This window comes from Pelodiscus sinensis, chromosome 5 (genome assembly GCF_049634645.1).
Source record: "Pelodiscus sinensis isolate JC-2024 chromosome 5, ASM4963464v1, whole genome shotgun sequence".
Lineage (NCBI taxonomy): Eukaryota > Metazoa > Chordata > Testudines > Trionychidae > Pelodiscus > Pelodiscus sinensis.
The window spans coordinates 12,621,574-12,643,956 of record NC_134715.1 but is presented as its reverse complement, the minus strand read 5'-3'; the positions used below and the strand labels follow the sequence as shown (position 1 = coordinate 12,643,956).

Here is a 22,383-nt window from a genome sequence, read left to right as displayed (position 1 = left end):
GTTCTCACTGTTTCTGCATCTGCCCATGTGCATCTCGGGACATATCTTTTTTGTGCAGAGGCACCTCAGGTCACTGTTTTTCCCAGTCAATTGCAACAATTGCAGGAGACCTTCTCTGTCCCATTTGAAGACACTGAAGGACTATCAACACCAGTGATTTAGCCTGTGTCCTTGTTGCAGAGTAGGAGAGTTCCAGCTAGAGTTAAAGAGGACCCCAGTTGTAACCCAATCCCCCAGCCAGATAAGCTAGCTTGGTCTTAAAGCACCTCCAAACCTAGGTCAGAATTATTTTTCCATGCAGATAGCAGGGAGGCTAAGGCTGAAACCTGAGAAAGAGCCTAACTTAATTGGGCAATGTAGACATATCCTATGTTTCTAGAATTTCCCAGCTACTAGGAGAACATTACAAGCCAAAGACATGTAGCACTGTCTTCCTAAATGTGTAAACATACACCTCTGTTTACACTTGGCAAAAATATATATTGAGAACACAAAAATGACATTTTAACTAACACAATGTTAAACAATAATGCTTTAGCGTGGACAACACTTGTTTAATGTGTATTAGTTGGTTATGGCTAACAGTTGTGATACTTAACATGTTAGTTACAACGTTGCTTTTTCACAGTATAGACAGGCATATATAATAAACATTAAATCAGTGTTTACTAGGCATATAAAATCCTAGTTAATTAGTTAACTGGTTAAACACTAGGTTTAACAGGTTAACTGATTAAGCCAGGGTTGCAGTGGGAGGTTGCTGCTGCCACCCTCCCCGAGCTGCATGGGGATTGCCATTTCCAGGCCACTCCCCACAACCACACGAGGGCTACCACTCCCTGCTCCAGCAACCGTCTGGGGCAACCCTGCTGGAGCAACCCTCTGCCTGTGGCCATGGGTAGGGGGCTGCTCCCAGGTACCGATTAACCAGTATCCAGTAAGCATCACTGGTTAACTGGTTATCTGTTCACAGCCATAGTGTGTACCCTCTAAACTTTTCAATATTTAGATATCACTCTTCACAAACCCTCCATGCACTTTAAGGCCTAGTAAGTAGTTAAATTAAATCTTTTATCTCCTGAATTCTGTCAAGATTTAAACATTTCTCCCCTCCCCCCAGTAGAAATAAAATTGTCAGTCTTTACATTGCATGAGCCATTTTCTTTTTAAAACAGGTGCTGGGATATGGAGTCAATCAAATGTGGTAACATTAAATACTTTATAATATTGTCAAAAGATCTGAGCCTTGAAACTTCTGCTGTGTGGTACAACATGGGAATAAGTTCATACTGTTAATTGTCAAGCTTTAAAGCAAAAAGTAAGCCTGTGTCATGCATGCCTCAAAAGGTAAATACAGGCAGTCCCCGAGTTACGCGGATCCGACTTATGTCGGATCCGCAGTTATGAACGGGGATTTTCTCGCCCCGGAGGACAGGAGCGGCGGGATGCCTGGTCCCGCCGCCCGCCTCCTCCGGGGCGAGAAAAGCTGCTCCCCGTCTCCCTGGTCTGCTGGGCGAGCCCGGCCAGACCCACGGCGCTTCCAGCTGATCTGGAAGCACCGCGGGTCCGGCCCGGGTCCTCCGTGGCTTTGCTCAGCGTCTCCCTGGTCTACTGGGGGGGGATGCAGCTAGTGCCCCCCCCCCAGCAGACCAGGGAGACGTGGAGCAAAGCCCGGGGCCTGTGGTAGAGCAGGTGGGGCGCTGCCGGTTGGTCCCGCAGCGCCGCTCCTTGGCGCTACTGGACCAACCCGGCAGCACCCCAGCTGCTCTGCCCGCTAGTCAGTTTCAGCAGTGGCTGAATCAGGACGCCTAGGGCAGAGCAGCTGGGGTGCTGCTGGGGTGGTCCAGTAGCGCCGAGGAGCGGCCGCGCTACTGGATCAACCCAGCAGCACCCGAGCTGCTCTGCCCCAGGCGTCCCCAAGTTAGCCGCTGCTGAAACTGACTAGCGGCTGACTACAGGAAGCCCGAGGCAGAGTTGCTCTGCCCTGGGCTTCCTGGAATCAGCCGCTGATCAGTTTCAGCAGCAGCTGACTTGGGGACGCCTGGGGTTCTTAAGCTGAATCTGTATGTAAGTAAGAACTGGTGTCCATATTCAGCCGCTGTTGAAACTGATCAGTTTCAGCAGCGGCTAAATCTGGATGCCAGTTCCGACTTACATACAGATTCAACTTAAGAACAAACCTACAGTCCCTATCTTGTACATAACCCGGGGACTGCCTGTATACCAAAGAATGTGCCAAAGCAATCAGCTATTTTTCCTTCCTCGTTATAACCCTACCAAAAGACATCATTAACACTCAAAAGAAGACATCAATACATACGCAAACACACTACTATACTCCAAGTAGTTATTACAAGAAAGAAACTCTTCCTTCGTTAACTGAATGAATTAAAACATCTACAGATTCCCCTTTCTTAGAAACTAGAGGGGAAAGTACCAACAAGATTTAAATATTAGGGCTGTCAATCAATAAAAAAATAATTGTGCTTAACTGCATGATTAATTGCACTGTTAAACAGTAATGGAAAACCATTAAATATTTTCAATGTTTTCTACATTTTCAAATATGTGTATTTGAATTACAATAGAGAATACACAAAGTGTACAGTGCTCATTTTATATTTATTTTTATTACAAAAATCTGCATTATACAAAAGAAAGAGTATTTTTCAATTCACCTAATAAAAGGACTGCAGTGCAATCTCTTTATCATGACATTTGAAATTACAAATGTAGACTTATGTGCAAAAAATAACTGCATTCAAAAATAAAATAATATAAAACTTTAGAGCCTAAAAAGTCCAATCAGTACTATTCATACAGACAATCGCTCACACATTTGTTTTCATTTGCAGGAGATAATGCTGCCTGCTTCTTGTTTACAACGTCATCTGAAAGTGAAAACAGGTATTCCTATGGCATTGGTGCAGATAGTGTCTCAGAAGACTTGTGTGCCAGATATACTAAATATTCATATGTTCCTTCATGCTTCAACCACCATTCCAGAGGACATGCACCCATACTGAGAACTGGTTCTGCTCTTCACCAGCACATGTTCATTTCCATCATCTGAGTCAAATGCCACCAGCAGAAGGTTGACTTTCCTTTCTGGTGGATCGGATTCCGTAGTTTCCACATCAGAGTGTTGCTCTGCTAAAACTCCTGGAAGCATATGCTCCACACTTCATTACTCTCAGATTTCAGAAGGCACTTCAGATACTTAAACCTTGGGTCAGGTTCTGTAACGGTCTTTAGAAAGTTCACATTGGTACCTTCTTTGCATTTTGTCACATCTGAAGTGAGAGCGATTTTAAAATTAACATGTACTAGCAGACTGCTATATCATGAAATAAAAGGCAGACTGTAAGTAATACAGAGCAGGAAATATACAATTCTCCCCCAAAGAAGTTTAGTCACAAATTTAATAAATGCATTTTTTAACTAGCTTCATTAGCATGGAAGCATGTCCTCTGGAGTGGTGGCCAAAGCATGACAAGGCATATGAATGTTTAAATATCTGATATGTAAATACCTTGCAATGCCAGCTATGAAAGTGCCATGCAAATACCTGATTTCACTTGCAGGTAACATTGTAAATAAGAACTGGGTAGCATTATCTCCCATAAATGAAAACAAACCTGTTTGTCTTAGCAACTGGCTGAACAAGAAATAAGACTGAAAAAAACTGTAGGCTCTAAAAAGTTGATTATTGTTTTGTTTTTTAATTCAGTTATGTAACAAAAAAAATCTACATTTGTGAGTTGCACTTTCATCATTTTTTATTATATTACAGTAGTTGTATGAGGTGAATTGAAAAATACTATTTCTTAGGTTTATCATTTTTACAGTGCAAATATCTGTAATAAAAATAATAAAGTGAGCACTATACACTTTTTATTCTGTATTGTAATAGAAATCATATACAGGCAGTCTCCGATTTGCGACTTGATCGGTTCCTGGGGAAGCATCGCAAGTCAGGGGCGTTGTAACTCGAACTCTCATTTACGATAGGTGTCATGCGCCACTGTAAATGTGGGCCGAGGATTTTTGGCCTCTTCCGCACTTACAAAAATGGTCGCAACTCGGGCGGTCGCATCTTAGGGATTTTCTGTACTTAAAATTCAGAAAAGACATTCAAAATATTGAATAAATTTCTATTTGAATTCCATTGTTTAACAGTGCTATTAAAACTGAAATTAAGTGTGATTAATTTTTTAATTGCAATTAATTTTTTAACTACTCACGTGAGTTCACTGCAACTAACTGACAACCTTAGTAAATATAAGATATCATAATACTGATAAAACAACATTCATAAGGATAGAAAAATGGCCATATCGGTTCAGATCAAAGGTCCATTTAGCCCAGTATCCTGTTTTACAACAGTTGCCAGTGCCGGGTGCCCCATAGGGAATGAACAGAATGGGTAATTATCAAAAGATCCATCCCGTCACGCCTTTCAAGATTCTGGAAAACTGAAGCTAAGGACACCATGCCTGCTCATCCTGGCTAATAACCATTAATGGACCTATCCTCCATGAATTTATCTAGTTCTTTTTTGAACCCTGTTATATACTTGGCCTTCACAACATCCTCTGGCAAATAGTTCCACATGTTGACTGCATGTTGTATAAAAAATATTTCCTTTTATTTGTTTTAAACCTGCTGTCTATTAATTTCATTTGGTGTCAAAGGATGTTTAAAAGAAAATGACAGCTTGGGGTAGAGGGATTTTAAAGACATTTTCCAAAGAGTTTTGTGGCATGATTGCTCATTCTAAATTTAGTATGATAATGTCTCCTGCTTTATTACAAGGTTGTATAGGACACTGATACAACTTTGAGTAAGTCTAGGGATGTTTCAGAGCTAGAGTTAAGGTATTTAAAGTGTGACCACCATAACAAGCACATAGGCTTGCCATGTCTATGTAAAGAACTCTCTAAGGCACACCACCTGATGCTTCAGAAGAAAGTGAAAACCCATAACACACCTAACCAATTGACAATGCTGGACAAGGAGGAAAAAAAATCTTTGGCAGACAACTCTTATGAACTGAATCAATAGGCAATGGGTGAGAGTGGTTCACTTTTTAGAGGCTAAATGAAAAAATGAGTCCTATAAAAGGTGCAAACTAGGTCAAACTACAAAGATTACATAAGAACGGACATTCTGGGTCAGACCAAAGGTCCATCTAGCCCAGTATCCTGTCTACTGACAGTGGCCAATGCCAGAGTTTTTTTGGGAAAACTGCTGTTTTTCTGAAAAATCTTCACTTACGTCCACACTGCAATCGTGTTCTTTCGAAAAAAAAAGAACAGAGGGTTTTTTCTGACATTGGTAAACGTCTTTCTATGAAGAAGCAACCTTTTTCTGAAAGAGGTCTTTTGGACAGGGAAGAGGGAGTTCTTCCGAAAGAAGAGGAAAGAGGGAAAAGCACAGGTGCCCTGGTGGCCACTCTGTCCATAGTAATCACAGGTTAAATGCTAGATAGCATCCATTCATTGTGGATGCTATCTTTCAAAAAAGCAGATCGCTTTTTCAATGCACTTTGGCAGTGTGGATGCTCTCTTTCGGAAGAAGTTTTTTCGAAAGATCTCTTCTGAAAGAAGCCTGCAGTCTATACATAGCTTTAGTTTCCTCTTTTCTAAGCTGAAAATTCCAAGTCTTTTTAATCTCCCTTCATATGGGGTCCATTCCAAACCCTTAATCATTTCTGTTGCCCTTTTCTGTACCTTTTCCAATGCCAATATATCTTTTTTGAGATGAATCTAAACAAATAACATAAGTATGCAGGGGCAAAATTAGAAAGGCAAAGGCACAAGCTCAAGCAAGCTAGAGACATAAAGGGTAACAGGAAAACATTCTACACGAAAATATTCAACAAATACATTAGAAGCAAGAGAAAGACCAAGGACAGGGTAGGTCTATCACTCAATGAACAATAACCGAAAACATGGAAATGGCAGAGGTGCTTAACAACTTTGTTTCCCTTTTTACCAAGAAGATTGGTGGTGATTGGATGCCTAACAGTGACTGCTGGTGAGAATGGGATAGGTTCAACAGTTAAAACAGGAAAAGAACAAGTTAAAAATTACTTAGAAAAGTTAGATGTCTTCAGGTCATAAGGGCCTAATGAAATACATCCTAGAATATTTAGGGAACTGATTGAGGAAGCATCTGAGCCATCAGACATGATCTTTGAAAAATCATGGAAGACAGGAGAGAATCCAGAAGACTGGAAAGGGGCAAATATAGTGTCCATCTATAAAAGAGAAATAAGGACAACCCAGAAAACCACTGACCAGTGAATTTAACTTCTGTGCCAGGAAAGATAATGGAGCAAATAATTAAGGTGTTCATCTGCAAACATCTGGAAGATAATAAGGTGATAAGTAACAGCATGGATTTGCAAAAAAACAAATCGTGTCAAACCAATTTGATAGGATAGGATAACAAGCCTTGTGGATAAGGGGGGAAGTGGTAGACATGCTATACCTAGACTTTAGTAAAGCATTTAATACAGTTCGCATGACCTTCTTACCAATAAACTTAGGAAATACAATCTAGATGAGGCTATTATAAAGTGGGTGTGTAATGGTTGCATTACCATTCTCAGAGAGTAATTATAATGATTCACAGTCATGGTGGAAGGGCAAAACAAGTGGTGTTCCACAGCAATCAGTTTTGGGGCTAGTTCTGATCAATAGTAATGGACAGAATGGGCTCCACTGGAGACTCCCCAGCTAATCCTGGGCTCCACGCGACGCTGCCGCTTTGCTGCAGGGAGCCTGACTCCGCGTTCCCGCAGCAGTATTTCATTGCGGTAGCGCTCCACAGAGCCCGGGATCAGTTGGGGAGTCCCCAGCTGATCCCAGGCTCCGTACGGCGCTGCCGCTTTGAAATGCCACTGCGAAAGCCCGGAGTCAGTCTTCTTGGGGCATTTCAAAGCAGCAGCACCGCACAAAGCCCGGGATCAGCAGAGAGTCCCCAGCTGATCCCGGGCTCCATATGGTGCTACCACTTTGAAACATTGCGGGGAGCCTAACTCTGGATTCCCACAGTATGTCAAAGCTGCAGTGCCACACAGAACCCAAGGTCAGCGGGGAATCCCCAGCTGACCCCGGGCGCCACATGGCACTTTCGCCTTTAAAGTGTAGCAACAGCCCTAGGGCTGTTTCTGCACTTCAAAGACAGAGATGCCCTATCGACTAGTCAAATAGTCAATGTAAAATGCATTGACTGTTAGATTAGTCAATTACCCGCAATTTAACATCCCTAGTTTGGTTGTGCTAAGACAATGGGATGTGCCTGGAATGCAATTGCTTCTCATAAAATGGAAAGGGAGGGGTCTGGCAGGAGGGGCAGTTATATTACAGAATGACTACAAGGGTGGCAGCAAGGGGCCAGAGATGGAGACTAGGGAGCTACTGGGCCAGCTGAGGGCAGGGATGGAGAAATGGGCAGCTATCTACTGTATATTTCAAAGAGTTTGTGTGTCTATGTGTCTGTTTGTTCCCCAGTCAGGGGACATGTACCCCTGCCCCAGCTATGCTCTCTTCCAGCAGCCATGAATAGGTGCTTCTCACCTGGCCCCAAGCTGCTCCATACCGAGCCCTTCATCCCCCGCCCAATGAAGAAAAACAAAGCATATTTTAGTTAAGGACCCAAGCAACGCCAAGTAAATCTTCTTGTTTTACATTATAATTAAGAATTCTTGAAATGTATAGTACTAATGCCAGTATTCGCTAAAAGTCATCTGTTAATGTCAATCCAGTACCTTTCATACTTAAAAAAAAATACAACTTGCTCACCAATTTGAAAGTTCTGTATAATTTGCCTTCATATTCATTTTATGTATTCTGATGAATGAAAAGGGTGAATAAGTCTAACACAGGAAATGTGTTTAGAAAACTTACAAGAAGCATCAGCATAAATGATCCCAGATATATGATCAGGAAAAATAATGAAATCATAGCTAATGTTAAAATTCCACGAATCCACCAGTTTTTCCATCTACAAAGAAAACAATACAGTTAACACTCTTCATAGTAGTAGATATTTATAATAAATTTCCTTTAGTAACTGAACAATTAACAAGGCTATTTATCAATTATGGCAACATGGTTAGCATGATTACTGCTACCAGCTTTGAAGTATTACAGACATCTTTTGCTGGGTGATACAGAAGGGGCCCATGGTAATAGCTCTGCCCCTTTTGTGGAGTGGCTAGCACCACACATACAGGCACTAGAACTGCAATATCAGCCCTGACACATATGCATGTGGGAGGAGCTAGAATACGCTAGTTGTATCCTTTTCCTACTACATATCAATACTGGATCCAGCAGCAATCTGGTCCATAAGGGGAAAGTTGTTGCTAGCATGTAAACATTTGTTTCCAAACATAAGCGTTCTTTCTTAAAAGGGATTTTAAAAGACTGATTTAAGAAAAGAACAATATTATATTTCATAAAATTGTTTCAGCAACTGGATTAAAAAATAGATAGTTGTAAGACAATTAAGAAAATCACATTCTGTTTAATTGAAAACAGGCTCCAAATTATATTTTAAAAATTATTCTCAACCTAAAATTCAGCTTATTTTTAAAAATGAATTAAGGTTTCCAATACTATACCTACTTCCTAATATCTCTTTAAAATATTGTGGTTTTATAGTGCTATTTTCCAGTGTATCTTTCTTGTCTTTATGGTATGAAAAACCCACAAGAAAAGAGGAAACTGGTTGTACAGGTTAAACCAAAAAACTGACTATACAGACAGTGTAGGCACGTTAAAAAAAATTCTCTTCTGCATAACAATTTTACATGTACCTTGTAGCACATGTAACAAAATTTCTAAACAAACATGACTAAAATTAAAGAGACACTGTCTACTTAGTCAATTTAAAATATTTAATTTGAACTTAAGTTTGTGTTAGTCATGTGTAATTTATTTGTAAAGACATTATTTATTAGCAAGCGAAGAGTCCCCACTAACACTGCTTAAAAGTTGTATGGGTACTTCAATAAAAGCAGAACCTCTGCATTGCAACAGACTTCAGTACCCTATACTGCACTAATCACTGCAAAGGACCTCTTTTCTCAAATTAGTGGTATATCCTTATCACCATAAAAAACACAAATATTAAGAAGTTCTCACAAAATGGCTGGGACAAAAGACAAAAACTCAATAAACTAAGCTCTCCCAAACACACACACCATACATACCACCCCCTCACTCCCTGTGGGAAAGCACCTCAGCCAATATATAGCTAGAAAGTCAGTGAAACTAGCCTCTAGTTCTATAACAACTGTGATACCTCATCAACTTTCACTAGAGAGCATAGCATCTAGTGCAGGGGTGGGCAAACATTTTGGTACGAGGGCTACATTAGGGTATAGAAATTGTATGGGGGAGGCCATGAATGCTCATAAAATTAGGGTTGAGTTGCAGGAGGGGGTGCAGGCTCTGGCAGGGGGAAAGAAATAAGAAGTTCAGGATGAGGGAGGGGGCTCCTAGCTGGAGCTGGGGAGGAAGAGTACTGGATGTAGGGCCTGAGGGATTCAGCATGGAGGCCAAGCCCTGGGGTGGGGCTAGGGATGAGGGGTTTGGAGTGTAGGAGAGTGTTCTGTAGTGGGACTGTGGGGTTCTGAGGGTGGGAGGAGGACTGGAGATTAGGGGACAGGTTGGAGCATGACTCCGGAGGTTCAAGTGTGCAGGCTCTGTGATGCACTTACCTCTTCAAGCAGCTCCTAGAAGCAGCAGCATGTCTCCCTTCTGGCTGACACCTACACAGAGGTGGTGGCAGGTGGCTCTGTGTGCTGCATCATTTGCAGAAACACCCTCTGCGCTCCCATTGGCCACAGTTCCCAGAGAGTGCAAAATGTGAGGACAGTGCTTGGAGCAGGTGCAGTGCAAGGAACCCTCTAGCTGTCCCTATGCATAGGAACCAGAGAGGGGACATGCTGCTTCTTCTAGGAGCTGCTCTGCATGGAACCATGGCACATGCAGAGCAGAGAAAGCCCCACAAGAGAGTTCAAGGACTGGATTAAAATGGCTAACGGGCCAGATGCAGCCCACAAACCATAGTTTGCCCACCCCAAACTATAGATAAAATTCTAAAAGTCAGTTTAAAAATAGTATTTTAGGGACTTACATCATAGCTCATATAGATGCTTGTAAAAAAATTAAAATTCTAGTTGCCATACTGGTTCTGACGTGAGATACAAGAAGCAATGCCTCAAGAAATTAAATAATCAAAAGGGATATGATCCCAGTAAATAACATTGAAAACACCATTAATAAAGCACCAGGAACTACATTTTGCCAACAAAGAGTACTAAGGAACATGGCCTTCAGAAAACAGACTTAAAAAAAATCTAGAGTAGAGGATATTTTATATTCATGAGTTCACTAGAAGCCGTAGTGTCCCATTCTCTGAATACTATTTAGGATAAGTCTAATTGAAAGGCTTTTGTTCCTCAATATGTTTACCTAGTTAGCTAAGCAAAATCTAAAAGAGATGGTATTCTGGTCCTGTTCATTCTGTGAGGACAGTAAAATGAAATTTGCAATCTGCTCTAGGAAGTGCTGTTTGGGTCAAGGCTGTGGGTGAAAGTAGGGTTGGAGGAGGCAAGACCCCAGCCCTGTCCCTTCTGCCCAGGTCCTGCCTCCCTCCCCCCCACAGGAACCAAGTCACCCCCCTCATAGCACCACTGGGAGGTGGGGGCATGACCCAAGCCTCCTTGGTCCCAGAGCATGGGGCAGGCGGATGGCATGCATCCCTAGTCTCCCCAGCCCTGGAGTACGGGGAGGGAGGAGAGGGCTCTGGGGCAGCAACACTCCATCCCCAGTACACCTACAGCATTCTGGGGGCAGAGTATGGCTGGGGCTAGGCTGGTGGTTTGGGAAGACAATGCCTTCCACTCCTATGATCCCTGGAGCCCATGGCTTAGTTCTATGTTTCAGAGAGAAGGCTTTCAGTAAACTCTGCTTAATAAGAAGCAGACAAGCCAATAAGATATGAGCAGTAGGCAATGGGTTAATGAAAAATGAAGTTGCAGTTAATTTAGACGGCAAACAAATCTGGTGGAGATTCAATGTTTGAATAAAGAAAGGTGGAATGAAGGCCTCTTTGCACCTCCCTTTCTCTCCCTCCAACTTTCACTAACATTTCTGTCACTAACGTGAGGAAAAGTATTCAGCTCAATAACTGACTTTATAAGGTTAACATTTCTAAGTGCACTTGTGTAACATGCTACACTTTAATCTTCCTGTCATGTTTCTCTGTTACTAGTTTGCACAGCTGTGTAGACCTAGATAAATGACAACAGGGTCATTAGTGACAGTTGCAATCACTAGTGGTGCAAGGCTCTAGTGTAAAAAAGTATTCTACATGTGAAGGCACTGTAGAAGGAAACAAAACTGGGATTTCTATTTCCATTCCGCAGCTAGCTCCACGTACATACACAACTTTTCTGTGCTTGATGTTACTCTTTGGCTACAGCTACTTGAGGGGGAAAATAAAACAAGAAATAATGGGAAAAGAAAGGTGAAAAAGAGGGACAAACTGGACGCTGCTTCACAATTACACTTAATAAATTTAGTATAATGGCCTAATAAAACCGCAAAACTTGACAGAAAATCAAATGTAAAGATAACATATACACAACATTTAGATTCCTTCTATTTTAAGCAACATGTAGTTCCAGTGAAGCAGGGGTGAGAGAAAGTCAACAAATAAACCAAAAGCTTATTTATCATTTCTCCCCCCCCCCCCCAATAAAAAGGTCCTGTGACATCAGTCCCTATAACTACTGACTCTTGTGTAGTGCCAAGATAGGAAATTGTTATGAACAGGAGATAGCTTTTAAATTAGAGTTATCTTAATTATTCAGAAATGGATGAAGCTGGGCAACTTCTGGGTATCATATTTTGAATTTACACTAGCCATATGAAAATTATTACACAAGGGTGAATATAGCTCAGATACCCTAATAAAAATCCATAAATAACTATTATTGTGGCATATGTTCCCTCATTAAATAAAACATGACTTTTCAATTTTGTCTAATTATTTTTTCGTCAGCAACTATCTCAATGGTCTGTCTTACCCCAAATGTGTTAAAAAATGTTTACAAAAATTTTACCATACCTGGACGACAAGCCTGACAGAGCTCTCTTGAGAATTTCTGGAGTGCTGTCTGTTGATAGGGGCACTTCTGGAATATCTGATTCATTTCTGAGCTCTAGATCTCCATATTGTTCACCCAAAACCACATCCTATGATGACAAAGCACAGTAAAGAATATTGTTTAACCTTCCAGAAGATAGTATATGCTTGTATATGCTTAGTTGCAAATATTCATTTGGCTGGTGACACGGAAAAACTAGTTTCTAAGAAAATATGAATGACAGATAAGCAAAACTATAGACTTTAATGCAGAGTGAAGCTTAGCTTACTATGTGATTTCATACAGTTCATAAGATGGTAAATTATTCACTTGCTGTGATGTTACTTGCCACCTTCAAACAGTCTCACTCTCAAGGTTCATTCTCTGTAACCATACATTTCTGACACACCTATATAGAGAACATTTTGCAGTCCAACTCTTCAGCAGTGACCAAAAATCAGCTTCTTATAAGATAGCTGGGTAGCTTTCTATAGACAATATTCTTCCCAAAAGAAATAAGTAATAGCAATGGTTGATTTATTTTGATGTATATACTAAAAAAAACCCCACACATTTTTCCAAGACTCTGAAGATGTAAGTGCCTTGCTTCTCTGGAGCAATTCCCATTTCAATAGCAGAAACATGAGTCTCTAGCTCAGCTTTTCCTCCTATAACACATTCAGAACCTGCTATCTTTTTGTGCTTATCCCTTGTCAGTTACTTACAAGAACTATACATAGTTTTGATTCCATCTTGCCAGTTAGGGTTTGTTCCAATACCATAAACAGAGGGATCAAACACACATAGTTCATCAGGTTAGCAACAATTTTTAACAACTCCATTCTGGTGCCAACCTTCCCATTGCCCCTTTCCATCTCTTCATTTTCATTTCTCTCCTCCACCTTGTATTCCCATCAATCTTATGTACCGTTCTCCCTCCTTTTGTCCCATTGCCCTCCTACCCCTCAATCTGACCTGAAAATATTTCTTAAAGACACTTAAGTTTAAAAACCCTGTGCTGACAATAACAGGTTTTTCAGTGATGTAGAAGAAAGGAAAAGCTGAGAAATGGGAGTTGCAGGGAGGAAGAACAGTTTACACAGATCTTCTATGTCATAAATGGCATCACATTCAGGTTTAAGTCCAGTCTTGGTTAGGAACTTCCCATCCTTTCCCTGTCTCATGCTACAAAAAGGTAGTTATTATTCTTTGCCATTCAGTAGGTGGTTCCCCAGCCTTGCCTCTCACCAGTGATGTTATAGAACGAAGACTGTATTATTTGCCCTGCTAAAAACCTGCACTAAATACATAAACAGACCTCTGTGTAAGCTTGAAAGCCTGTGTCTCTCAACAACAGAAACTGGTCCAATAAAAGCATTACTTCACCTACACTGCCTGAATTAGGTGGTTTCATATATATATATATATATATATATATATATATATATATATATTGGTAGTGCCTAATAGCTAGTAATCTAAGCAGGCTAGACAAGGGGTGAGAACAAAAGAGTAGAATTGTGATGTGACAAATGTTTGTTTGTGTTTAGGGTTTTTTGCACTTTTCTAATGAATAGTTCCTGAACAAGTTTTAGCTGTTTTACTTCACGTTTGTGAACAAGGTTTATGTTTTTCTATACCCGGAGGCCACCTGACAGAGTAATTCTGATATGGGGAAATTACTAAATTTAATACAGTGAAAAAGTATAATCAAAGCAAGTTTGTATAAAACGTCTCTGGTGGCCATGAAAGAACCCATATGTGTGTAAAGTGGTTACTGTCTCAAAATTATTCAAGGCGCTCTTCACTTTACAGTACTCTATACTGTAACAACAAGCCAATCCTATAACTTACATTGAAGATTAACAGGCTTGTCTATCTCTAGGCAATATTTAAATGCTTGTGTACATTTCATCAAATAGCAATTTAGTTATTTACTTATCCACCTTTGCAGCTTCCAAAAGTTTGGAAGTTCACTTTTAACAAAAGGTAGTATTTAAAAACTAGAAAAGATTTAGTTTCAGGTTAACATTTTCAGAAGTCCCTAAATGACACAGGGCTTCTGACCCCACTTCCACTGCCAAGAGTTCCATGGATACTTGGGGGGACTGGAGGCAGTAGGCAGAGAAGTCAACCCCCAAAATAAAGTGGCAAATGAGGAGAAGATTAAGAGACAAGCGACAAGGTCATCTCATGGCATGGTGAACCAAGGCCTCTTTTTTCTAGAGAGGTCTAGCCAGTCCCAGTACTCTAGCTCTGGCACACTACAAGCAGAAGAGGCAAGCTCCAGCGTGTATTCATTTTGCTTTGATACTGCAGTGACATGAAGTAGAGGTGTTGTTACATGGTGCATGTGAGAGAAGGGACAGAAATTATAAATACTATTTGCATCTGCTTCTCATTCCCCTGTACAGATACACAGCGGGAGTCCTGCACAAAAGTCTGTTAACACGCTCCATCTCCCCGGAATCTTCCAAAGAAGTCTCTAGGAAATCTTCCTAAAGGTATTCTGCAATCCTCTGACAAAGATTTCTTGGCAGAACTCCTTTGCTTCTTCTCCCTTTATAGGAAACTTTGCCATGCCAGTCATTGATTACATCTGCAGGAACCAAAGCGGTACAGCAGTGAGCAGTCTAGAGCAGTGGTGGTGCTCAACCTTATTTCATTCACGACCCCCGGAGCCGGGAAATTTTTTGTTGAGCGGGGGGGGGGGGGATTATTTTTGTTGAGGGGGAAAAAAAACACTCTGGGAACATTTTATTGTGGCGCCTTTAATTTCAAGCACCAGTCTGCTCCCCTGCCACTGCCCCTGCTGTGTGTACATAGGGCACCAAGCAGGGAAAACAAAATGCCATGCTATGAAACCCCCCCAGAAAGATGGTTGCGCACCGCTGGTCTAGAGACCTGATCTGAAGCTATATGCATTTAGGAGACTGCACCCTTGCATCCTCAGTGGTGGGATATCAGCTTCAATCACCCCTTGTATAGAAAACAGTGTTAGTACTGAAAACAATGTTCCTAGGCACTTGTAAACTTCTGAAACCACCCCCAGACCCTTTGTTCCATCTTGCACCTTTCCCTGGGGACAAACTCACCATGTTTATGTTCTCACCGTGCTGCACGCTTGCCAACGGAAAAGTGAAAGATGTGTTTGTAACTTTTATGATTCAAGACTTAGAATGAACTCACAATACTGATTTTCATGGGGGTTGTTGTTTGTTTTTTGATTTTTTTTATTTTGTTTGCTTCTGCAGATGTGGCCTGGAAGGCCAACTCCTACATACCAGCAGAGTGCCCCAATCTGATAAGGAGCAAACGAGGAGTGAGGAGGACATATTTTGAGAAATGCTGCACTCAGCTAATCATTCAGATAGTGAGTACAGAGCATGGAAAGACAAACGAAAAATAGACAGCCAGAAGAGGAGATGGGCAAGAGCAGATGATAAAACCCATGAAGGACCAAACAGAGATGCTCAGGTCAGTTTGTGTTAAACTCCCACTGCAGCTCTTACAGAACTGTATTCCATGACCTTGTCAAACTCCCTACACATATTCCTTGCATGTTCCTAGCATGTCACAGTACCCCTTGCACTCCACCCCTAAGAATCAGTTCCATAACAACAGCTGGATTTACACACAGCTGCAAGAGCCTCATTTGAAAGAGTGCTATTTAATGTCATGTCCCTTGTAGGAAAATGAAATATTAGTCACAGAAATGATTGTGTCCTACACATGGTGGGTGAAGCAGAAATTCATACACAGTGACAAAACCGCACATATGTAGATTATAATTAAGGTTCAGGCAACAATATGCACAAAGGTCATTCAAATAAACAATGCCTGCCTGAATGCAATACAAAAAAGACATTACTAGGGCTCACTGTCAGAACATTGCTTCAAAGCCTCATGCTGCTCCCCATTGAACCTCTCTGTGTCTGGGTGCTCAAATCAGTCACCAGGTGAGCCACCTCACCATTCCATGCTTTAGTAAACTTCTCCCCGCTTGGCTTCAAAATGTTATGCAGAGCACAGCAGACTGCTATGACCATGGGACTACTGTTCTCAGTGAAGCCTAACCTGCCAAAAGGGTAGCACAAGCAACCCTTTAATCTGTCAAAAGGGCATTTATGGTCATTCTCCACCTGCTGAGTCTAGTTGTTGAAGCGCTCCTTGCTGCTTTCAAGTTTTATGGTGTAAGGCATCATTAGCCACAGGGGTACAGTGTAAGCTGGGTCTCTCAGGATCACTGTAGGCACTTCCACATCCCCTACGGGGATCTTCTGCTCTGGAAATAAAGTCCCTGCATCCAGCTTTCTCTACAGGCCAATCAGGGCCAGCCCTTGACATAGGCGATGAGGGCTGCTACTCAAGGCGATGTGCTGATGGGAGTGCATTTGAATAGTCCCACGTAACCTTACTTAGAGCCAGCTGGCAATGCAGGAGGGGAAACAGCAGCCAGCTCAGCCAGGGTCAGGGAGGACAGAGGCACTCATTTACTTGTCTCAGGTAACTCTTGTGGTCTGGTGGCAGCAGCAGCAGGGTATGGGTGCCCAGGGGTGGGGCTCTCCATTATCCCCAGGACAGAGTGCCCCCTGTAGAAGCCATGTTGGAAGGGGGTGGGGCAGGCTATGCTGGAAGTGACTGTGGGAGAAAAATCAAATAACTCCAATTGTGTCTAAGGGGGGGACTGTGCAGGAAATCAAAACTCTCTAAAAGAAAACTGCTGTAAGGGTTAAAAGTTTTCCAGGCCTCTCTCTCTCTGTAACAGAGAGAAATCATCTTAACTCTAATCAAGACCCTTACAATGCCTCCTATCTCAACTTCATGGAGACCCCTAGTCTGTCACAATTTGTCATGTAAACTCTTATCTTGTCACAGTTTGTCTTGTAGACTCCTCACTCGGGTTATCATGTGCCTTTGTACTGTAAAACTGACTTCTAGCACACCTGGTGTGAACAGAAACAACTCAGAGTACTTCTGCTGAGACTTTGATATGTTAAAGAAAACAATCAACAACTAAACTGTCTGAACATATTGTATAAAGGACCCCTGAAACTGTCTCGCAAGGCAGGCACCACAGATTAATTTCCAGATTTGCAGCTCATGAAATACTGCAGGATCAGCTGCATTGTGTTCATAAACTCATCACAAGACTGGAGAGCACTGCAGGGTCCATGCTTTCAAGCAGAGAGGACATATGCAAAATTTGCAAGGGCAGTTGAGAAAACAGCACAAAATGTAGTCAAAAGCACATGGAATCATGAAATGGAGAAAACTATATTATGGACAGGGAGTCCGCTGCCCTGAAATCCATCCCAGAACTCCAAGTAGCAGATGGTGATGATTTGCACAGTAAGATAGCTACCCACAGTGCACTTATGGCACACAAAAAGCATTATATAAACATGTGCAAGCAACGTAATTAAGCAGTTTATGATTGTTGACAATAAACTGACAACTCTCAGATGTAGACATGACCTAAGTGTCCACGTGAAGACATGTCATGCACTAAAAGTTCTAGTGTGTGCTTTGATCTATGCTGTTTTGATAAGTTCTTAGTACTTAGAAGCCAAAGTACTAAAGACTTTCACTGAAATGTAGGTTCCTAAGTGTCTGTCGCTTTTGAAAAAGGGACTGATGGCAGTCTACACTAGGATCTTGGATAGCTATGCTAATGTCTCTCGGGTACATAAATCCACACCCTTGAGATGTGAATAACTGAACCTAACCCCCTCTGTAGACAGCTCTTGGTCAACAAACAATTCTTCTGACAATCTAGATACTGTCTCTCAGGAAGGCTAATTAGCTACAGCAACTGGAGACCCCTTCCTAGTACTCTAGGGAGTCAAAGCTGCAGCTGTAGCATTTTAAGTGTAGACATACTGTGAAAAATCTAAGTGACTGAGGGATATTTTATATTTTTTTTAATCTTTAGTCTCACTAAATGATCTATAGAGGCATTACTGCTATATTTGTGCTTTAATTTACATGCTCCAGCTATGCCAATATTCAGTAGGCAAGAACAGTAAAAGGATGTTGTGGCAGAGGGACTAGGCCCAAAGCCCCCTGCTGGAGATGTATGGCCATGCCACATCAAGCCTGAGGAAAAACAGCAGAGGAGAAATCTTCCAGGCAAGCTAGAGTGGCTACTTCCACTGTGGCCAATCAGGGCATAGTGAGCCAGTGTAAAGAAGCTGCTGGGCCAGGACCTGGCAGTTCCCCTCTGGAGATCAAGCCAGGCAGACTCAGAGCTTCATTGACAGGGAAGGTAATGGTACCTTGGACAGCTCAGTGTGTATAGGGTGGATTGCAGACCCAAGTCCAGGTCCAGTGGCTGAGAAGACAAGCTGTGAAGGGCTAGGGTGAATTGCAGAATCCTAGAAAGGGCGCTGTGAGGATTTTGAGATAAAGCCCTGAAAGAAGGCCAGGATGGAACAGATTATTGGGGAAATGACATAGGAAGGGAGTAGTAGTGAACAGTAAGGACTAACATTTAGGGTACGTCTAGATTACATGCCTCTACCGACAGAGGCATGTAAAATAGGCTACCCGACATAGCCAATGAAGCGGGGATTAAATATCCCTGGCTTCATTAAAATAAAAATGGCCACCGCGCTGTGCCAGCTCAGCTAATCGTCAGCACAGCATGCGAGTCAAGACGCGGATCAGTCGACAGGGAACACCTTTGATGACCACTCTCTTATGCCTCGTGAAATGAGGTTTACAGAAGTGGTCATCAAAGGCGTTCCCTGTTGACCAATCCGCGTCTTGACTCGTGCGCTGTGCCAATGATCAGCTGAGCCGGCACAGCGCGGTGGCCATTTTTATTTTAATGAAGCCGGGGATATTTAAATCCCCGCTTCATTGGCTATGTCGGGTAGCCTATTTTACATGCCTCTGTCGGTAGAGGCATGTAATCTAGACGTACCCTAAATGTCAGTCCTTACTGTTCACTACTACTCCCTTCCTATGTCATTTCCCCAATAATCTGTTCTTCTATTTGCAAAGACAGAAGCAGAGCAAATCTTAATTAGCAATCTAGAATTTCAACTGTAAGTCCAGCTCAGATTTTCAGGTCTTGTCAAATCTACTTCCCTTTCCCACAAATACAGCCTTTCTTCACACCCACCAGCACAGGAGTCTGCTGGGTTTGTAAGGAATGGTCAGTGCTCTATGCTGGGGGTGAGGAAAGCTGACACAAGTTGAAGCTCCCAGAGTCTATTCTAACTTAGAATCATAGGATTGGAAGAGACCTCAGGAGGTCATCAATTCCAGCCTCCTGCCCAAAGAAGGACCAACCCAAACTAAATCATCCCATCCAGGGCTTTGTCAAGCCAAGACATAAAAACCTCTAGGGATGGAGATTCCACCACCTCCCTGGGTAACCCATTCTAGTACTTCTCCACCCCCCTGGTGAAATAATTTTTCCTGATATCCAACTTAGACCTCCCCCTCTGTAACTTGAGACTATTGCTCCTTGTTCTGCCATCCATCACTACTGAGAACAGCCTCTCTGCATCCTCTTTGGAACCTCCCTTCAGGAAGCTGAAGGCTGCTATCAAATCCCCCCTCATTCTCCTCTTTTGCAGACTAAATAAGCCCAAATCCCTCATCTTCTTGTAGGTCAAGTGCTCCTGCTCCCTAATCATTTTGGTTGCCCTCTGCTGGACCCTCTCCAATGTATCCATATCCTTTCTGTAGTAGGAACTCATTTCAGGGAATGCTCCACCTCCTCAAAACATAAGGCACATAAAACCTCTTTTCTTCTCCTTCTTCAGGGATGAGTCTCTTTTGTGCCTCCTGTCAGGCACAGCACAGGCCTTGATGCAATACCTTTCTCTCTGCAGCATTTGGAAGCAAGATAGCACTATGCTTCCACTATTCTATTTACTGCACAAAAATTTTAATAATGCACAATGAGGGTCAGTAAGAGTGCACAAAGCAGAATGATGGCACAGCATTGTGATGGGTACAGTGAAATGGCAGATTGTTAAGGTTATGTCCAGTTAGTTTTGGTTGGCTACTGTCAGCATCAAAAGACAGGAAAAGTTAGACAAGGGCATGGGAGACATTAACTCTGAATTGCCTGATTTTCAGATGTACGTTTGTCTTATTTTAACTAATTTTCTGAACTCTCAATTTTTCAGAGTATGGAGTTCTCAGTCACCTACTTCTTGGTGTTATGGTCCCATATAGACCCCTGTACATCATCATAATTTTTCTTTAGGCTCCAATCCCCCAGCATCTCCATAAAGAGCATCTTGCTCTTCTGTTTTCTTCCTCACCACCTCATCTTCTCAGTTTCTTCTCATTCACTAGCTAGTTTGGCAAATCTGTTACGCAATTAAGTTTCACCACCACTAGATGATCTCTTCCTCCGCCTTGTCCTCCTAGTCATCCTTCAATGCATCACCCTCTTTTCTGGCCATCTGCCTCCCAGTGTCTTTTGTTTGGCAGGTATCCACAAATGTTGAGAGATTTGTACAAGCTCTCCTCTATTATTCTTTCAAATCCCCATCTGGATTTCAGCATCCTCTCCACTGCATCTTCAATTCTTGGATCTTCTCTTTTGTTCTAGTGACATTTCAGCCATACATAGCTTCCATCAGATATACACTCAAAAATGATAATGCATCCCACAGCTTCTGCATCCAATCTTCTTCTGTCTTCTCTTCTCCTGGAGTCACTTCTACAGCTGCTGCAGTAACCACGGTCTTCTCTTCCTACACCTCAATCCTATTTTAAAAAAGTGGGGGGGGGAGAGAAAAAACAGAGACCCATAGAAACTCTGATGTTAATTGCTAGCTGCTCCAATGTTCCTGAGAGAGGCTGGCTAGGTTTAAAAAGCAATCCAGCTTATCAGGGGCAGCATGTTACAGGATATTAAAAAATGCACTTATGCCTCACCTGGAAGAAATCACTGCACCTTCAAAACACAAAATCACCACCATCCTCTCAGATCAAACTCCCACAAAAACACCACTGTCCAAAAAACTCCAGAGACTTTTGTTATTTTATCTGTAGATTTATTTTTGCTAGTGTGGATGGCATTCTGTAGCAGGACTTGCTCTACAATTATTTCAGCAGTTACCTAGAAATCCAAGTTGAGTAAGAGATGCTTGTACAAATTGTAACTATAATAATCTTGATTTTACTCCATATGGTTTAAGTACTTCCGCTTTCATATTATTTAAAACAGCATTTCTCCACTATGGTCCACAGAACACACTGATACACAAAAAGCTACCTGGTGCTGACTATTGTCAATTCCAGTTAATAGATAACATTTTATCTTTTCTTTTAATGTAAAGTACTTTCTTAGTATTAGATTGCTATAGTTGCTGCAGGTATGTTACATGCATAACAACATGGGAGAATTTGATTGGCAATCACAAGTGGGAAAGGAGTCAACTAGATGCTCTACTTACATTTGGATCTGTATTGTGAACATTTGAGAACCCCTGATTTAAACTATTAGCTGTAATATGTCCATGAAGGTGGGAATGGGAAGGAGATCAGGGTCAAATGATCTGCCTTTCCTCCCCTACATTAGGGATGTAAAAATTTAACCATGTAATTCCTAAAATTCTTAGCAGTTACATGTGCTGCAGTCTCTGCAGTATAAATAAGCTTTATATTGCAGAGCTCGCAGTAAAGCTCCTACCCTGGAGCAGGTCTGGCAGCAGCCTTTGCTGGCCTTGCACCTGGGGAAGAAGTTCACTATGGGCTCTGCAGCTAGCTCATTGGAGTGGGTTTGCCAGCATGTAACCTGCAGCTAGGGAAACGGAAGGGGGAGATTGACACGGCTGGGCCTCTCACAGACAGGGGCTACTGTGGTGAGCCCTACAAGGCTGGAGCGGCCCCCTGCCCAGGTTAACTAGAAGCGTGAAGCCTCACCAGTTAAGGGTGAGGTTTACCTGTTAAACTTTTACATCCTTACCTTGCATATGATAATTTAAAAAAATTAAATGTGGCCAAGTGCAAATCTGTGTATATATGGCCAAGTGCAAATCTGTGTGTGTGTGTATATGTGTGTGACTCCTAACTCCCAAAGAAGTTAGGAGTCACACGTGCAATATCAACAATGATAGTGTGAAACCCCCCAGACTACTTTATTGTTGATTTTAACATGATTGTGTTAATTTGGGGCTCATTTTATAGGACAACCACACGCATTTGTAGCTTACTCTGGATGTACCCATGGTGATGAA

The 22,383-nt window shown here is 42.0% G+C and overlaps 1 protein-coding gene across 1 annotated transcript in view; it reads right to left on the bottom strand.

The window, feature by feature from the left end:
- The window catches only part of CDS1 (CDP-diacylglycerol synthase 1), a 72,753-nt gene that overhangs the window by 45,254 nt on the left and 5,116 nt on the right, over nt 1–22,383 (bottom strand). Inside the window, exons 2-3 of the mRNA XM_075929530.1 lie at nt 12,154–12,281; nt 7,917–8,013 (exon numbers count right to left, since the gene is read on the bottom strand). Coding sequence (XP_075785645.1) covers nt 7,917–8,013; nt 12,154–12,281 — 225 coding nt within the window. The remainder of the gene's footprint in view (nt 1–7,916; nt 8,014–12,153; nt 12,282–22,383) is intronic.